General features: G+C 41.8%; 1 protein-coding gene across 3 annotated transcripts in view; it reads right to left on the reverse strand.

Moving 5' to 3' along the window:
• Positions 1–4,638, reverse strand: part of CLYBL (citramalyl-CoA lyase) — a 272,254-nt gene extending 267,616 nt beyond the window's left edge. For all 3 annotated transcript variants that reach the window (XM_066380615.1, XM_066380616.1, XM_066380614.1), the window contains exon 1: positions 4,532–4,638. In XM_066380615.1, coding sequence (XP_066236712.1) covers positions 4,532–4,596 — 65 coding nt within the window. In that variant the 5' untranslated portion in view covers positions 4,597–4,638. The remainder of the gene's footprint in view (positions 1–4,531) is intronic.
• Positions 4,639–18,273: the final 13,635 nt, after the last annotated feature.

The raw sequence follows: 18,273 nt of genomic DNA on the forward strand, positions 1-18,273 counted from the left end.
CAAAGGAACAAAGGCAATTTAATGGAGAAAGGATAGTTTTTTAAACAATATACAAAACAGTGAATTAAAGAAACCTTAAATCTATTATAAAAATTAACTCAAAATGGACCATAGACCTAAGTATAAAACACAATACTGTAAAACTTCTGAAAAAAGGATATACAAGAAAATCTATATAACTTTGGATTTGGGAATGAGTATTTAAATATAACACCAAAAGCATAATCCATGAAAGAAAAAACTGATAAGCCTGACTTAATTAAAATAAATCACTTTCGCTCTATGAACAATGCCATGAACAGAAGGGAAAGAGCTGCTCCGCCTGTGTAGCAGCCACAGCTTCGCTAGGAAACTCACTTTCCCTTTAAACTCTAAGCAAAAGAAAGAGAGAGAGAATGAAAAGATAAGTCAGCCTGGGAGAAAACATTCGCAAAACATGTAGCTAATAAGAGGACTTATATCTAAAATATTCAAACAATACTTAAAACGCTACAATAAGAAAATAATCTAATTAAGAAACAGGCAGAAAATCTGGATAGACACCTCACCAGAGAAGATACACAGACAGCAAATAAACATGACAAAATGCTCAACATCATTTGACATCAGGCAATTTCAAGTTAAAACAAATTAACATATTAAAGCAACAATACACATATTAGAATGGCTAAAAAAAAATTTCTTGCTTACAATACTAACTGCTAAACCAGGATGCAGAGTAACGGGAACATCTTACTCATAGTTGGAATGAAAAATGGTATAGCCACTTAGGAGGACAGTTTGGTATTATTTTACAAAGCGGAGTCTTACCACATAATCATACTCCTTGTATTTACCCAATTGATTTGAAACTTATGTCCAAAACCTGCACGTGAATGTTTATAGCAGCTTCATTCATAATCAACCAAAACATCCTTCAATAGGTACATCTCTATACAATGGAATATTATTCAGCAATACTGTATAAGGAAATGAGTAATCGAGTCACAAAAAGACATGGAGATCTTTAATGCATCTTGCTAAGTGAGGATGCAGTCTAAAAAGACTATATACTGTATGACTTCAGTATAAGACGTCCTAAAAAAAGGCAAAATTATTGTATAGAAACAGTAAAATGATCAGTACTCGCCAGGTATTTGAGGAGGGGGGATGGATGAATAGCTGTAGCATAGGGTGATTTTTAGGGAAGTAAAACTATTATGTATGACACTGTTATATTAACTTACATGAAATTGTATTTCCATAACCCAAAGACTTTATAGCAAACAGAATGAACCTTAATATATGCAATTAAAATTAATCATTTGGGTCTGACGGGTGGTGGTGCAGTGGATAGAGCATCGGCATGGGAGACTGAGGACGCAGTTTGAAACCCCGAGGTCGTGGCTTGAGCACGGGTCACTGGCTTAAGCGTAGGATCACTGACATGATCCCATGGTCACTGGCTTGAGTCTAAAGGTTGCTGGCTTGAAGCCCAAAGTCCCTGGCTTGAGCATGGGTCACTGGCTCGGCTGGAGCCCTCCAGTCAAGGCACGTATGAAAAAGCAATCAAATGAACTAAAGCGATGCAACTATGAATGGATGCTTCTCATCTCTTTCCCTTCTTGCCTGTCTATATGTCTCTGTCGTAAATAAATAAATAAATAAATAAATAAATAAATAAATAAATAAATAGGGAGGGTGGGGGATCCCAGGAAAGAATGCAGACCATAACAAGAGATTCTAATAATGTATTACAAATACATCAACAACTTCATTGAAGGGAATGGGAGAAAAAGGTGCTAACCTAACTAACTCTGGAAATGAGGGGAGCCTGCTAAGCCTAAAGGGAAAGGCACTATACTCCTCCTCGCAGTCTGGTCTAACAATTCAGATATTGCTATTTAAGTATGCTGAAATCAAACAATTCAGTAACTCGATAGCGATGGTGGGAGCCAGGTTTCTTACTGTTTGGAGTAAAAATTTACCAATGATCAAGGGTAGGGGGCTAGAATGACCCATGTGGTAATGGATTAGAACTAGAGACAGGAAGAATTCTTGTTTAACCTAATGTCAATACAGATGGTTACATATAGAAATAGTCTTAGATGTGTGTATATGCATGGATTGCTATTCACATATACATATATTTCTTTGCTCTATCAGCTGAGAGGACTTAAAGAAAAGGAACCCCTAGTGATACCATATCTAGAAGTGAAAAGTTATGCCCTGCAACAATGACAAATGTTGGAGGGTTAAGAAAAGGAGTCAGGAATGGTCCCGGCCTATCAGCAATGGTGCTGATACTCTAACAACGGAAGGAAAAAGCCAGCAGAAGCAGGCTCACTGGCCTGAAGCTGAAGAGCAGCCCAGCTTGGGTAAAAATGAAGACCTCTACACAGACTTCTCTAAGTCGACACTTTTACCCTTCTCAGTTCTTTACTTCTCCCATCTCTGTTCTGAAGACACCAGGACTCAGGACTTATCTCTGGGGAGCACCCTGCATGAAAGCCTGCTGCCATGGCCTTGGTGGGGTGTTTAGGTGTGTTGAGAATGAGCCAGTGCTAATGGAGGTGAAGATCATTGTATGCTGAGCACCAAGCACCTTAGAAGTAGGTGACTGTGTGTGGTCACTGGATCCATTATTGAACAAACAGGCCACAGAAGCTGGCCCCTTAACATGCAAGAAGAGACTTTCTGGAAAGGTCTGCAAACACTTCAGTGGCTCTTCTGCTTGTAGGGGTGATCTCCCTCAGCCTAGGGCCATGTCCCAGGCGTGGGTTTAGGGAAGGTGGGATGCATACGGCCAGGTGGGCCCCAGCATGGGACACTGGTGAGTCAGGAAGCAAGGAGCAAACAAACGTAAAAAGTTCTGGAGCCACACTCAGTTCCTTCATCTTTATAAACAAGCCATCTGGGCCTGACCTGTGGTGGCGCAGTGGATAAAGCGTCGACCTGGAAATGCTGAAGTCGCCGGTTTGAAACCCTGGGCTTGCCTGGTCAAGGCACATATGGGAGTTGATGCTTCCAGCTCCCCCCCCCCCCCGTCTCTCTCTCCTCTCTCTCTCTCTGTCTCTCTCTCTTCCTCTCTCTCTCCTCTCTAAAATGAATAAATAAAATAAATCTAAAAATTAAAAAAAAAAAACAAAAAAAACAAGCCATCTGACTTCACTTGATGGTCGGGGAATCAATGAGATAATGTATGTTCAGGCGAGTGCTAGACCAGCAGTTCCCAAGTGCCATACGAAGACACCTGAGGGCTTCCTGAGACACTTTGAGAGGGTCTATGACGTCTTCCCTTTTCCAACTACTGTAGTATCTGGATCTGCGTGAGCTCGGAATTTCTTTGTAAACTTCCTCTAGAACAGCTGATATGAGACTCCAACTGTCCTTTATGGAACCAAAGACGTTTATCAAAAATATAAAACCGGCCTGACCTGTGGTGGCGCAGTGGATCAAGCGTCGACCTGGAAATGCTGAAATCACGGGTTCAAAACCCTGGGCTTGCCCCGTCAAGGCACATATGGGAGTTGATGCTTCCTGCTCCTCCCCCCCTTCTCTGTCTCTCTCTCTCTTAATCTCTCTCTCTCTTCTCTAAAAAATGAATAAATAAAAATAATTAAAAAAAATAAAACCATGTCACTATTCTTTTTTTTTGAAAAGTTATTTTTTCATTAAAGATGTCATTTGTATTAAAATGTAGTGGGTTTGCTTTTTTTTAATATTTAATTTTTTTTTAAACAAGGAGAGTCAGAGAGAGGGATAGATAGGGACAGACAGGAACGAAGAGAGATGAGAAGCATCAATCAATTTTTTGTTGCAACACCTTAGTTATTCATTGATTGCTTTCTCATATGTGCCTTGACAGGGGGCCTTGGGCAGACTGAGTAACCCCTTGCTCTAGCCAGGGACCTTGGGTCCAAGCTGGTGAGCTTTTAGCTAAAGCCAGATGAGCCCGCGCTCAAGCTGGCGATTTTGGGGTCTCGAACCTGAGCCCTCCGCATCCCAGTCCGACGCTCTATCCACTGCGCCACCGTCTGGTCAGGCTAAATTTTGTTTTAATTTCCCATACCGTAGTAATCAAGACACAAGGAAAAGCTCTTAGGGGTCCTCAATAAGTTTTCTTGTGTAAAGGGGTCCTCAGACCACTTTGGGAACCGCCGTGCTGAGCATACCAATCAATGGAAGGTGTTCTCATTCATTAGGAGCAACCTCCGAGGCAGACTTCAGGACCCCTTCCACAAAACATCTGCACGTTCATGATTAGCATTTGCGGGAGAGGTTCGTTCTTTTTTTTTTTCTGGGGCTGAGCGATCGAACGTCTTGTACCCATTTTCCGGTTCCCAGCAAGGACCTCCCACAGGGAGGCACAAGCAGAAAGAGTGACCCTCGCGGGGCGTCGGCGACCTTGGAAGACAGAGGTCGAGCCGGCGCGCGGGAAGCACATAGTACTCCAGGCCCGCCCAGGTTCCCGCCAGGAATCGGGGTCAGCGCACGCGGCCCGCGCGGCGGAGCCCGGCAGAGGGGCGGAGTAAAGGGAACCTGCACTCACAGCCTCCGCAGCGCCGCCACCGCCGCCGCTCCGCGCGCCGCCCTCAGCAGCAGACCTAGCGCCATCTTCCCGATGCGAGCGCCCCGCCCCCGCCAAGCCGTCCCCACTTAGCCCCGCCCGCACCACGCCCCGTCACTACTTGCAGACGTCGCCCCGCCCCTCAACACTTTTATCCCGCAATCTTGTCCGGGCCCCGCAATCCATGCCACGCCCCAATTCTCCACGCCCCGCCCCTCCCTGCAAGCCACGCCCTCCCTGCTCTGCGCACCTGTCCGTGATCAGAATTTTCTTCTGGCTGTCACGGGCAGAGCCGCAGGTGTAAATGGGTGACCTTTTGTTGAGCAGGTTACCGGTAACTGAATCTAACTCTCTCTGGGCTTGTGGGCTTTTGAAAGCGGCTGTTGACCTTGCGTTTTCCAGCCAGAACATTTTCTAGGGATTTTGTTGTTAAAAATACTGCCTAAAAAGTTTGTGAGCGTCACCATATGCATCCTTTGGTTAACGGTTAATCCATTATGGGAAGCATATGCCAGTAATACGCAGCTTTCTGAGCCAGAGAAGTGCTTGCTGAAGACTCGGACAGCAAACACAGCCCTTCCCTGCAGCTCTGGCCAAGACTTCCAGCAAATGCAACTCCTGTGGCTCAAGTATTAAAACGGAGTTTACTAGCTGTGACTTTGGGCAAGTGACTTAAGTTCTCAGTGCTTCAGTTTCCTCGTCTAAAAGATGGGAATATAACTAGTACTCACCTCATAGGGTTGTTTTAAAGATATATTGAGTTAATTAATATTAGATAAAGAGCTTAAAACCTTGCTTGGCCCACAGCAAATGCTCAGTAGTGTTAATTACTTCTCATTAGTCTCATCACATCAGTTCTCTTCTTAAAACTCTTAGTGGCTTCCAATGACTTCCAACATCTTCACTAACACCCTGAAGGCTATACATGATCCGGCCTACCTGTCTTTTCGATCTTACCTCCACCTCCCCCTGTCTTCTTTCTACGCTTTTTCAAGTTCACTAAGCCCCTCCCACTTCAGGGCCTTGGAACACTCTGTCGGCTATCCCCAGAAGGCTCATAGTTACAGATTCTCATCTTCTGAGACATTTATCCTACCTGCCGCCTGTGCAATGGGGCCTGTGCAGATGACCCAAACTAAACTATCACCACCTCCTGTCCTGCCGCAAATCAGTTTCACTGTCACAGCAACCTGATCATTTCCATCACCCCCCCCATCACAATGTTTATTTGTGGACTTACTTTCTTATTACAGTGTCCCTCATCATATCGCGGTTCACTTTTCATGGTCTAATTGTATCGCGGACTTTAAAATTGTATATATCTAATTTTGTATTTTGGATTTTTCACTATATCGCAGGATTTTAGTAGGTTCAAGAGTGTAGAAAGTGTTTAAGAGCATAGGAAGTGTTTATAAGAGTGTGGGAAAGGTTAATAACAGTGTGGGAAAGGTTTATAAGAGTGTGGGGAGGGTTTATAAAGCCTTAAAATGTATATAAATAATAAAATAAATATAAGGTCGCTACTTCGCGGATTTTCACCTATCACTGGGGGTACTGGAACCTAAACCCCGCGATAGAAGAGGGAGCACTGTATTGCTTTTGTCACAGTGGGAGGAATAGTTCTCAACATGGGGAGGGGACTGTCAATCAGGTGAGCTTTGGGAGTGCGTTATTATCATTTAGGAAGTAGGCTAGGGATGTGTGGGTAGTCCCACTTAAAAAGGCTGTTAGTGCTCTGGTTTAGAAACACCATCAATAAAAACAGACTGTGAGCTCTTTGAGAACAAGGACCTGGTATATCTTGTCATTGCTGTGTGCCCCTGGCTCAGTGACTTGTAACCAATAGGTATTTAATAAGTATAGGATGAAAATGTTCCACTATCCTCATTATAATTCTGAGAACTGCCATATAAGTAGTATTCCTTACTAAGAATGCCCTGACCCTTTAGTCTTATTTGCTGATTCAATTTCTTTCAGATTCTGCTTGAAAAATTGTAGCTGTGCCCATTCTCACCAGGACTGTGTGGTTTTATTGAGCTTCTTCATGAGATTACAGACTACCACATTTTAAGAACTGTTTTCTAATGTTGTTTATAAAGCCATATAAAACTTTATCTACATAGAGTGTGGATTTCCAGAGGGTGAATTTCCAGATCTAATAGAGAAAAGGATCCAGAGTTTCTCCTTTGAGGCCAGTCAAATCTGTTTTTATTCACAGTCCTCAAAACTGAAAGGAAAATAAAGTATGTTTGCCCCAAGGGCATTAAACATGTGAAATTTATCAGGGTGAATAATTCTATGAGGCTCATTACCCAGTTGAGTTCAGCAATCTGGTGGGGTAAGAACCTGGCAGAGATCTGAGAAAGAAGGAAAGGAGCCAGAAATATGACATCTCTAGAGCACAATGGATTTGGGGTGTGATGGTGGGTACCAGAAAAAGCAACCAACACTGACAATCGCTGAAGCGGGTGATGACTACCTGAGGTAGAGAAGGGTTTATTATGTGTTCCTTGACTTTGTGCATGTTGGAAAATATTCTTAATAAAAAATAAAAAAAAATGAATTCAACGAATGTGTTTCATAGAAATGGCCAGAGGCAAATTTACTCAGAGCCAATGGGGGTTAAGCTGCATGACCCCTGACTTGCATTGGCCTCTTCCAAGTGCCCACAAATGTGTTCACAAGGTCATTTGTTTTTGTAAACTGTACAAAGTAAGACATTTTAACCACCTATAGTTAAGATGCTTTCTCTGCCTATTCTGACTGTCCCACTCTCAGAGTTCTTTTGTGCTGGGTGGCACTGGAGTGACTGCAGCATTTTGGGGGTCCAGCTAAAGAGAAATTGAACCAGGTTGTATTGGGTTTAGGTTTAGTAGAATACATTTAAGTGATTTGCAATCACATATGTGTTTAGTATTGTTAGCAGCCCTGGTTTAGAAATGGCTTCCAGGAATACTACTACCTACTGTGCTGAGTCACCTACATAAAGATATTAAAGGTCAGGGGTCATATTCCACTAACAATGTGCCCCTAGGGAACCTAGCACCAGAAGTATGTGACTAGTAAAAGAGAAACAAAGTTTAAAATGTATGGAGCCTGAGACCATTGGTGGAAAATTCTTTACCATCAGATACGTAAAACTGCAAACAGGGAATTTCATTCTTGTCTATGTCTGGTCAACATAGAATCCCTCTCCTGTCTGAAGTACACTCTAATTGCATTGTGGTGGCTTTCCCATTGTTGACCTAACTCAGCTGCAGAACCACTTCTCCCAGAATTTTCTTGCCTGTGTGGGCCCAGATTGGAGTTGTTTACAAGAGCCATTTGCATAAGCTCTGAAACGCGTAGGTGAAGCAGCAGGTCGGCACAGGGAGTTAGGCGCGGCAGCCATGTGCACAGGTGTGTCTTGATCTGTGGGCTCACCATGTTGGCAAAGGCAGTCAGTGCTAACTTAATTTTGAGATGTGTACAGATCTTGTATATTCATATCTACCCTTTTTTTAAAAAAATTCAAACAGATGTACCCATTTATTGACATGATTCCTGACCTCAAGAAGTTATCTGAATGAAATCCCGACAAACGCTACAACATGGATGAACAACCTTGAGGACATCGTGCTAAGTTAAGTAAACCAGGCACACACACATAAATTCCACTTATTTGAGTTTCCTGGAGCAGTCAAATTCATAGAGACAGAAGGAGAATGGGGGTAGCCAGGGGTTTGGCAGAAGGAAAAATAGGGAGTTATTGCTTAATGCGTACAGAGTTTCAGTTATAAGATGAAAAAACTCTGGAGATGGATGGTGTGATTGGTGTACAACAATGTGAATGTACTTAATGCCACTGAATGTACATTTCACATAGTTAAAATAATAAATTTGGCCCTGGCCGTTTGGCTCAGTGGTACAGCATCGCCCCTATGGATGTCCCGGGTTCAACTCCTAGTCAAGGCACACAGGAGAAGTGACCATCTGCTTTTCCACCCCTCCCTCTTCTCTCTCTTTTCCTCTCTCTCTCTTCCCCTCTCTCTCTCTTCCCCCCTCTCTCTCTTCCCCCCTCTCTCTCTTCCCCCCTCTCTCTCTTCCCCCCTCTCTCTCTTCCCCCACCACAGCCGTGGCTCAATTGGTTGGAGCAAGTTGGCCTTTGGCACTGAAGATGGTTCCATGGCCTCTGCCTCAGGCACTAAAAAAATGGCTCTGTTGCTGAGCAAGGGAGCAATGGCCCCAGATAAGCAGACCATCGCCCCCTAGTGGGCTTTCTGGGTGGATCCAATTGAGTTGCGTGCGGTAGTCTGTCTCTCTGCCTCCTCTCCTCTGACTAAAAATAAAAATAAGTAATAAATTTGATGTTATATATATTTTACCACAAAAGAAAAAGGACTTTAAAAAGAAGCTATCAGTCTAGTGAAAAAGGCAGACAGGTAAATGGGAAAAATGGATGTGTGCTGAGGTCTACTGGTGACATGGGGAGAGGGGATATGGAAGCAGCAGAAAGGATGCCACCCGCTCTTCCTGCTGCGTGAGAGGGGGAGGGAACGAGGGGGTTTTGAGAGAAGGCGATAGCCGCCAGGACTTGGAGGGTGGGTCTGAAAGTGTTAGGGGAAGAGTGGAGCAAGCAGAGAGCACAGCAGCTGAAAGGACTATCTGGAGTCAGACTATAAACCACCCCAGTGTGTAAGTTTCAACAATGGTTTCCCTAAAAAAATACAGGTCTGAATAGAAACGTGTTACATTGTTATCACTCTCACTGTTAATCTCAAAAAATACAGTATTGTGCTTTTGTATTGGCTCGGCTACACTTTTGGGGAATAGTCACACCCAAGGAGATATTAGATAAGAATATCTAATCAATTCACTGTTACTATAACGTTTTAAAGCCTAAATAACTTAAATAACAATTTAAAGCAGTAATGATTAGGAAAATAAAGTTGCATTACTCTTTTGTTATGAACACCAAAGGCTCTTTATCATAATCTATTTTTTCCTTCCTTTTGGTGTCTGGCTGATGTAGGTTATTTTCACTGAAGCTGAGTCTCAAAGGCTGACAGGCCAGAGTCACTGATTTAAGACTTCAGAATGCTGCACTTAGAAAGAGGCATATTAGAAGTTCTGTGGAATGATTTTTCCACAGTGGCAGATAGAACTGCACTCTGAAATCATCCATGCCTCCCGCTGCTGTAATACAAAACCCTCGCGGCCCCTCAGCCTGGCAGGAGCTGCCTTTGATAACGTGACGGCTTGTGTCTAGCCTTCTTGGGGAGAGAGGAGACGGTCTCTCAAATTTAGGCCAGATGCAGAATAATTAGCGGCCACATTGTGGACCTGGGCCTTAGCTTTTCTCTAAACTAAGGGAGTTAGACTAGTTGATCTGAAAGTTCCAAATACCGATTGTATAAATATAATTGAGACCTTTCTCTCGGCCTCCAAGATCGCGCGGCAGCTCCCCGCGGTGTCCGCAGGCAGAGGGCGCCCTCACGCCCCCTGGCTGCTTTTCCGACCCTTCTGCTGATTCCCTCTCCTATTTTCCATAACACTTACCCACTTCCAAATTACTAGGTAGCAGTCTTATGCGTGATGTCTTTGTCAAATATAAGCCCTACGAGAGTAGTGATTTCTGCCTGTTTTGTTCACTGATGAATCTCAAGCATCTGGAACAGTGCCTGGCACACCACAGATGCTCAAAACGTATTTGTTAAACTCAAAAGTGTTGAATCTTCAGGGGTTCTCTGCCAAGATTATTCCTTACACAATCCCCCGTTATTTCAATTCACTTTGTATGTTCATAATTATCTTGCTCCCCCAGCTGCTGCTTCTAATCACTTATGTAACAAACCCTCCAGCATGTCCCACCTGCTAATCCCAGAATTTGTGAATATGGTACTAGCAGGTGTTTTTAAATCTTAAAATAGATATTATCTTGGATTATCTGGGTGGGATCAATTCAGTCACAGGGTCCTTAGGAGAGCGAAACAAGAGGGGGAGAGTCAGAAGAACAAGATAGGACATGTAATTGAGGCTGGAGTGACAAGGGGCCATGAGCCAAGGAATGCAGGCAACCTCTAGAAGCGGGAAAGGGGGAGGAAATGGCTTTCCCCCCGCAGCCCTGAAGACATCTTGATTTTATCACCATAAAAGTGATTTCACATTCTGACTTCCAAAACTGTGAGATAATAAAGCTGTGTTGTTTTAAGCTATGAAGATTGTGTTAATTTATTATAAGTACAATAAGAAACCAATACCCCTTACAAGAGAAAACCTTCCCAAGAGCACTTCCACATACAAACGACTTAAGAATTCTTTTAAAGCAGGGGTCGGGAACCTATGGCTCACAAGCCAGATGTGGCTCTTTTGATGGCTGCATCTGGCTCGCAGACAAATCTTTAATTAAAAAAATAATAACGTTAAAAATATAAAACATTCTCATGTATTACAATTCATTCATTTCCTACCACTCATGTTCATGGTTGTGGGTGGCTGGAGCCAATCACACCTGTCCTCCGGGACAACACCAAATTTTTATGGGATAATGCTTAACATACCCGGGTCGTTGTATGGCTCTCATGGAATTACATTTTAAAATATGTGGCGTTCATGGCTCTCTCAGCCAAAAAGTTTCCCAACCCCTGTTTTAAAGCCATGTATAAGTCCAAAGTGATACTATATTGTTCAAATGACCACAGGTGTCTGTGTCAGCATTAGAGAGAATCAACAACTTTTTGCTTTGGCCTGAGCCTCCTTCAGTATGAAAATTTCTATAGAGAGCAGCGTCAGTGATTTTTCAAGAGAGAACTGGAGCCCTCTGTCATTTAAAAAGGACTCTCCACCCTTGAACCAATGAAATAGAGATGCAGAGCACTTACCATACCTGATATTATATTAAGCACTGATTTGTTCAGTGCCTGCCATTACAAGCATTTTATTTGTTTATGATGTGTTACTTTCCATTGGAATACAAGCCCTATGAGGATGGGAACTAAGTTTACTTTGTTTACTACTATATTATCAAAGCCTAAAATGATGCTGGAGACACAGTAGATGCTAATAAATACTTGTTGAGTGAATGACTAAGAAGTTAACTTGTTAAGATGCAGGAAATCATTCAGCAACACTTATCCTACCTCTCAGAAGAAACTTCTTATAGCAATCCAGATGCAGTTTTAAATGATGAGATTAAAAAAAAAAGGCAAGCAGCCCCAGGATGTCAGTTGTGATAGAAAGAAATTAAGAAGGTGATATGTAAGGATAAGAGTGAGTGTGACCTGGCCAGGGGGTGGCGCAGTGGATAGAGCATCAGACTAGAACAAGGAAGACCCATGTTCTAAACCCTGAGGTCACTGGTTTGAGCGCAGGCTCACCAGCACATTCCAGCACAGGGTCGCTGGAATGAGTGTGGGATCATAGACATGACCCGTGGTTGCTGGCTTGAGCCCAAAGGCCACTGGCTTAAGCCCAAGGTTGCTGGCTTGAGCAAGGGGTCACTTGCTCTGCTGTAGTCCACCTGGTCAAGGCACATATGAGAAATCAATCAATGAACAACTAAGGAGCCACAATGAAGAATTGATGCTTCTCATCTCTCTCCTTTCCTGTCTGTCTGTCCCTATCTGTCCCTTTCTCTGACTCTCTGTCTCTGTCAAAAAAAAAAAAAGAATGAGTGTGGAGGAGGCACAGGAGGTATAGCCAGGCTTCAGAAATGATTCCTTGGCTATTGACATATTGGGGAGGATGTTTGCCTACTAGGAATTTTGGTTATTAACTTACAGGGCTAGGGGAGAGGACCTGTCTTGGCCGCTACCAGGTAGCCCTATGAAAAGTCAGTAGTAATAACATGTGAAAAAACTCATATTCAATGTCATACACTGCATCAGTGTTTCTTTTCGCAAAATATTGGAAGATAAATTTAAATGTCCATCAACAAAGGAGCAATATTTTTAAAGTATAATACATGAAACAACAGAAAAATATGGAACTGTAAGAATAAAGACTATTTCCATGTACAAATGTAGAATAGGAGATACATTGTTGGGGAAAAAACAAAGCACAGAAAAATTATATTATAAATTTTGTGTAAGAGTAAAATAAAAACATGTGTTTTAGATATTCTTGTCAATCATTTGAAAATTCTGAAAGACTTAAAATAATACTGCTGATGACAAGGGTGACCTGTTGGGGGAGATAGAAACAGAGTGGAGAAAGGGATGGGAAAATGTTTACCATATCCCTTCTGAAATTAAAAATATTTTGAACCACATATACGTATTACTTATTCAAAACACTAAATTTAAATCATATGGACAATAAGGTGAAGAATAGCTTTGACCTTCATGAAGCTGTGGGTCCCTAACTCAACCGGACCCAGAGCACCCCTGCACCGTCTACATGCGGGGAGTGGGATATCACGTGAATACTGGATTTTTGTGCCTCGTGAGTTCTGCACCTTTTCTATATTCCATTTTGGATGAAAATCTCCTGAAGTCCCTGCCTGTGTTTTGCAGAGCGAGGTCCTAGCACCTTGCATAGTTGACAGTCTTCACAGCCTCTATGGTTGTGAGACTTGATGTGTGATGCTCAATGGTGGGATTTAGCTGGTTTATGCCAGTTCAGCAGATCCGATACCTAATTTTTTGTTGAGTCGACAAACCAGTTGTTGAAATGGCACTTGTAATCAGTATTCTCTCTAAGGTAGGCACCTGGACAGCCGCCCAGTGTGGGAATCACAAATTTACATTCATTCCTTACTCTTTTTTAACATTCATTTGTGCAACAGCATATTCTAAGCACCCAAAGTAATGTTCATTCCATCCACAGGTGAAAAAAATTGCAAGTGAGAACGCCAATCAAGAAGCAATATGGAGCCTGACCAGGCGGTGGCGCAGTGGATAGAGTGTGTGTTGGACTGGGATGCGGAGGACCCAGGTTCAAGACCCCGAGGTCTTCAGCTTGAGTGCGGGCTCATCTGGTGTGAGCAAAGCTCACCAGCTTGGACCCAAGGTCGCTGGCTTGAGCAAGGCACATATGAGAAAGCAATCAATGAACAACTAAGGTGTCGCAATGAAAAGCTGATGATTGATGCTTCTCATCTCTCTCCATTCCTGTCTGTCTGTCCCTATCTATTCCTCTCTCTGACTCTCCCTCTGTTTCTGAAAAAAAAAAAAAAAAAAGCAGCAATATGAAAATATCTTAAATAACAGTTTTATTGAGTTTTTTGTCAGGTGCTATTTAATATTTTTTCATTAGTATTTTATAACTCTTTTAACATAATCTAGTTTTGTGTACCTTTTTTATTCTTGTATAAGTATTAAGTGCGTGAAATAATAAACCGCCTTTCAGTATATCACTTCTTTATCCTTAAAATGATCATTAGGGCAGAGAACCGATTGTTAAATTATTTGAATCCCATCACTGATGATGTTGAACTATATAATGAAGACTGGTTGGTCAAGACCCTCTGGGTTCTGTGGGATAATCTTTAATGTACCAGACAAAAAAAATTGTTAACCAGCCTTATTGCTGACAATTTCCTATTATCGTGGTAGGGCAGACATTATTTGAAGATTATCCAGGCACTGACAAATCCCCTGGGCCCTGACAATCTCATTTACAAAAGAATAAAATCTGTTTATTGCTGATAATAGATGGCATGCCCTCAGGTTTGCTTGTACATAACATGTGCTTCGCTTTTTGTTTTTTCTGTTAGCAACAGGAGCCAAACTTGGATTCATCGTGATAAACTAGGCCTTTGGGACTACATGTGATCTAACTGCTCTGAGCTGTTACTTAATCCCCATTTGCTAAACCTCTGCACCCCTGCCCACAATGGCGTAAACAGCCTTGATCATAATGGTCCATCTACCAAAGAGCCTCATAATTATGTCTGTGGCTAAGATGCTCTGGTCACTCTTCCTCCTTTTTATTTGTTGCTCCAAGAATTACTAAAATGAAAGGACAGAACAAATCTTAAGCTTGTTGCTGTAATAAGCCAAACTCCCTGAATGCAAACTCCATTTATTCATTTGTCTTTGTATTCCCAACAACAGGTACGGGAGCTAATACACAGTAAATTCTTAAAATTCATTGTGAGATTGCCTTGGTCATAAATCATCATGATTTCTCTGATAAAATGTTCTCAGATATCTAAATTTTAGTTGACTACATTTGGAAACACAAATAAAGATTAATTTAAACTAGACCTATAATTCCTTTTGATTTATAAGAATTAAATGCTATCCACCAAATTTCAAAACAATGCATATTGTTAGTATTGACCCTTACCCATAATATTGCAACAAATGTGATTATTTTTTGAAGTATCCCTGCACAAGAAAAAAATTGTAAGCATAAGTTAATATTTTCCTTAGTGAGATTGGCCTGACCCTTGGTGCCGGGACTACTACCTTTGGTAAACTGCAGATGCAATTCCACTGCACGGGCTCAGACTCAGAGGAAGCTGCAGGCACCTCTGCACTTTGTGTGCTACTCGAGGGTCCCTTAGGACCAGCCGGGTAGAGACGGCATCACTGGGATCCAAACACATCCCTTCCCATCTCTAATTTTTTCCATTTGAAATATCTGCCTAATGAAACAATACATTAGCCATATAATTGCCAGTGTTCAAATAAGGGCCCTATCAAAGGTTTTATCATTAGTTTCCTGAAAATTAGAGTTTTAGAATTCCTCAGATGAAAGGCCAAACTGTTAAATCTCTCTCTCTCTTTTTTTTTTTTTAATTCTTTTTATTCAATTTTAGAGAGGAGGGAGAGAGAGAGAAAGAGAAAGAGCGAGAGTAGCGGGGAGGAGCAGGAAGCATCAACTCCCATATGTGCCTTGACCAGGCAAGCCCAGGGTTTTGAACCGGCGACTTCAGCATTCCAGGTAGACGCTTTATCCACTGCGCCACCACAGGCCAGCACTCTCTCTCTCTTTTTAAAATCACATTTAGTATTATTTAGATAATATATGTTCATTATAGACAAATTGAAGTATGTGAAAAATCACTAGGAACATGGGGGAAAGTTAATACTCAAAGGTAATTGTTAATATTCTGATATCTTCCTTATAGACATGTTCTTATGCATTTTTCTGGTGTATATATGTATTTATTTTTCTGGTGTATTTATGTATATATCTTTCTCTCTCCATAGATAGATAGGAGTACTTATATATATTACACACACACATAAAGAAAAATGATATTACGTATCCATATGGTTTTGCAACTTGCTTTTTCTTTTGAAGTAAATCACTGAAACATATTTTACTTAATACTATATTGTAAAACTACAATACACATGGAGATATTTGGACTTTGGTGGACAAGAAAAGAAATGAAATATATATGTAAAAATACTAAAGATAAATTTAAGAAGAGGTCCTTAAAGCTGTGAACATGAGTCAGAGTATTGGGAAATTATATAGTTTCTTCTAATTCGGACATTTTCACTCAGGTAAACTTTGAAAAATCTTTTTCACACATAATCTTTTTATAGGAATACAGCTGGGAAATTCTATTGTCATGCAGTCCTAAGCTTAAACTTTGCAAAATCTAGTTTTTGCTGCTTCTTTTTCTTCTTCTTCTTTCTTTAAGCCTTTTAATTTAACTTATTGACCCAAGTATTTTTGCTATAGCCACTGCTAGGATCAAATCATTATATATACTTTTCAAAACTATTTCTTTAACATGAGGTTAAACGAATGTGAAATATGAGGAAGTTATAAATAGACTGAAATCTAGAACAATCTGATCTCCTCTAAAGTTTTATAACAAGTATGCTGGCTACAGAGAGAATGAAGAGCTTTTTACTCTCCAGCCAGAGAAACCACACACACACAAAAAGTGAAAAGAAAAAAAACAACTATCTCTTTCTTATTTCTGTATTCAACCTCTCAATACACACAAAGAAAATGGGAAAGGATTCAAGTCAATCTAACAAAAATAAACTGTTGCCATTGTTTACTGAGAAAATAAATCCTTGAGATTTCTTCCCCCCCCAAGAAACTATTGTAAAAATTGTATGAAGATCTCTGGCTTATGATTTATGATCTCTGGCTTAGTGTATTTCCTAGAAGAACTTTTGTTTAACATTTGTTTATTTTGTAAAAACTACCAGTAACAAGTGGGCCCATAAAATTCTCTTCTGTTTTTTGTGTGGTGGGAAAGCAGGAGACAGGCTAAGTATGGTCTGCAGTTGGACTACAGTTTTCTTGTCAGACTCTGGTGGACAAGAAAAGAAATGAAATATATATGTAAAAATACTAAAGATAAATTTAAGAAGAGGTCCTATGGAAGCTGTGAACATGAGTTCAGAGTATTAGGAAATTATATAGCTTCTTCTAATTCGGATATTTCCACTCAGGAAATGTCCTGAGTGGACATTAGTCTTGTCCAGTTTCTAGAAGATTCCCAAGGTCCATTAACTGCATCCCAGTTGAACAGCCCAAAGTGAGGGGCTTGGGTTGGATGAATGGATCGAAACCAGACCATGGAAGACTTTGACACCCAGGCAGTGGCGACTAGACTATCTGTGGTGGATTTGGTTGATGACTCCAGTTCTTCCTGTGTCTCTTTATCCTCCCCTTTCCATAGGTTCAGTGTCTATTTCCTTGTCCCTTCACTTGGAGCTTGGCCAGTGACTCTGTGTCAATTATAAGGCCTCCCATGTTTCTGCCATCCCCCTGAGACAAGCAAAGCCCACCACGGGGAGGAGGAGGAGAGACGATGGAGCAGGGCTGCCCTGCAGACCTGCAGTGAGAAGCAAAGCTGCCCTTAGCTGGAAGCAGAGCCTCCAGCCAGCCAAGATCAGCTGAGCCCCAGCAGGCTCATAAACACTGGCCACTAGGAAATAGCTATGGTTGAAACCTCTGAGTTTTGGAGTGCTCTGCTAGGCAGAATTATTGTGGTGATACTAACTGATATGTGCTTTTAAACAGAAAGGATCATGACTTTTAAAAAATCCCGTATAAAACAAAACGCATCAAACAAGACAAACAAACTCATGGATACAGATACCAGAATGGTGATCATCAGAGGGGCAGGGGCGGGGTAGGATGAAGAGGGTCAATGGGGTCAAATACATGGCGATGAAAGGAGACTGGACTTTGAGTGGTGAGCACACCATGCAATATACAGACAAGCAAAGCAAAGGTGTATAAAGTTGTACAGCTGAATTTATCTAATGTTATTAACCAATGTTACCCCAATACATTAAAAAAGGGGAAACCTGCACTTCAGGGAGTTTGATGCGTGGTTGTGTACAGGGTGGATAAGGTGGGGAACAGACGGTATAGTAGTCCAGATGTCAGACGGTCTGCCCATGAGCAGGTGAGCAGACAGTGGGTAGAAAAGGAACAGGAAGAAGAAGGAAGAGATTGACCAAGGACTGGCCATGAGATGAAAGAAAAGGCTGGACCGATGGAAGAGGACAGCGAATTTTCACACATGGGCGATGGAAGAAATGGCAATAACTTTTGGAGACTTTGGACTTTAGACAGGATTTTAGGAAAAATGATGAGCTTTTTTTGTGCTGTGGTGGGTATAAAGCAACAGCAGTACTCCAGTTGTGGCACAGCGTGTGTGGTGTAGTGGAAAGAGCTCCAGCTTTAACGTAGACAGACCAGCTTGCTGCTGCCGGCCTGGCCTCCTGCAGGGCGTGGGCTCTTCCCGGTAATGTCAACTCTCTGAGCCTAGTGTCCCTTTCTGTAACAAGTCTCAGGGTGGTGGGGATTGTGGT

The sequence above is a fragment of the Saccopteryx leptura genome, chromosome 4 (assembly GCF_036850995.1).
Source record: "Saccopteryx leptura isolate mSacLep1 chromosome 4, mSacLep1_pri_phased_curated, whole genome shotgun sequence".
NCBI lineage: Eukaryota > Metazoa > Chordata > Mammalia > Chiroptera > Emballonuridae > Saccopteryx > Saccopteryx leptura.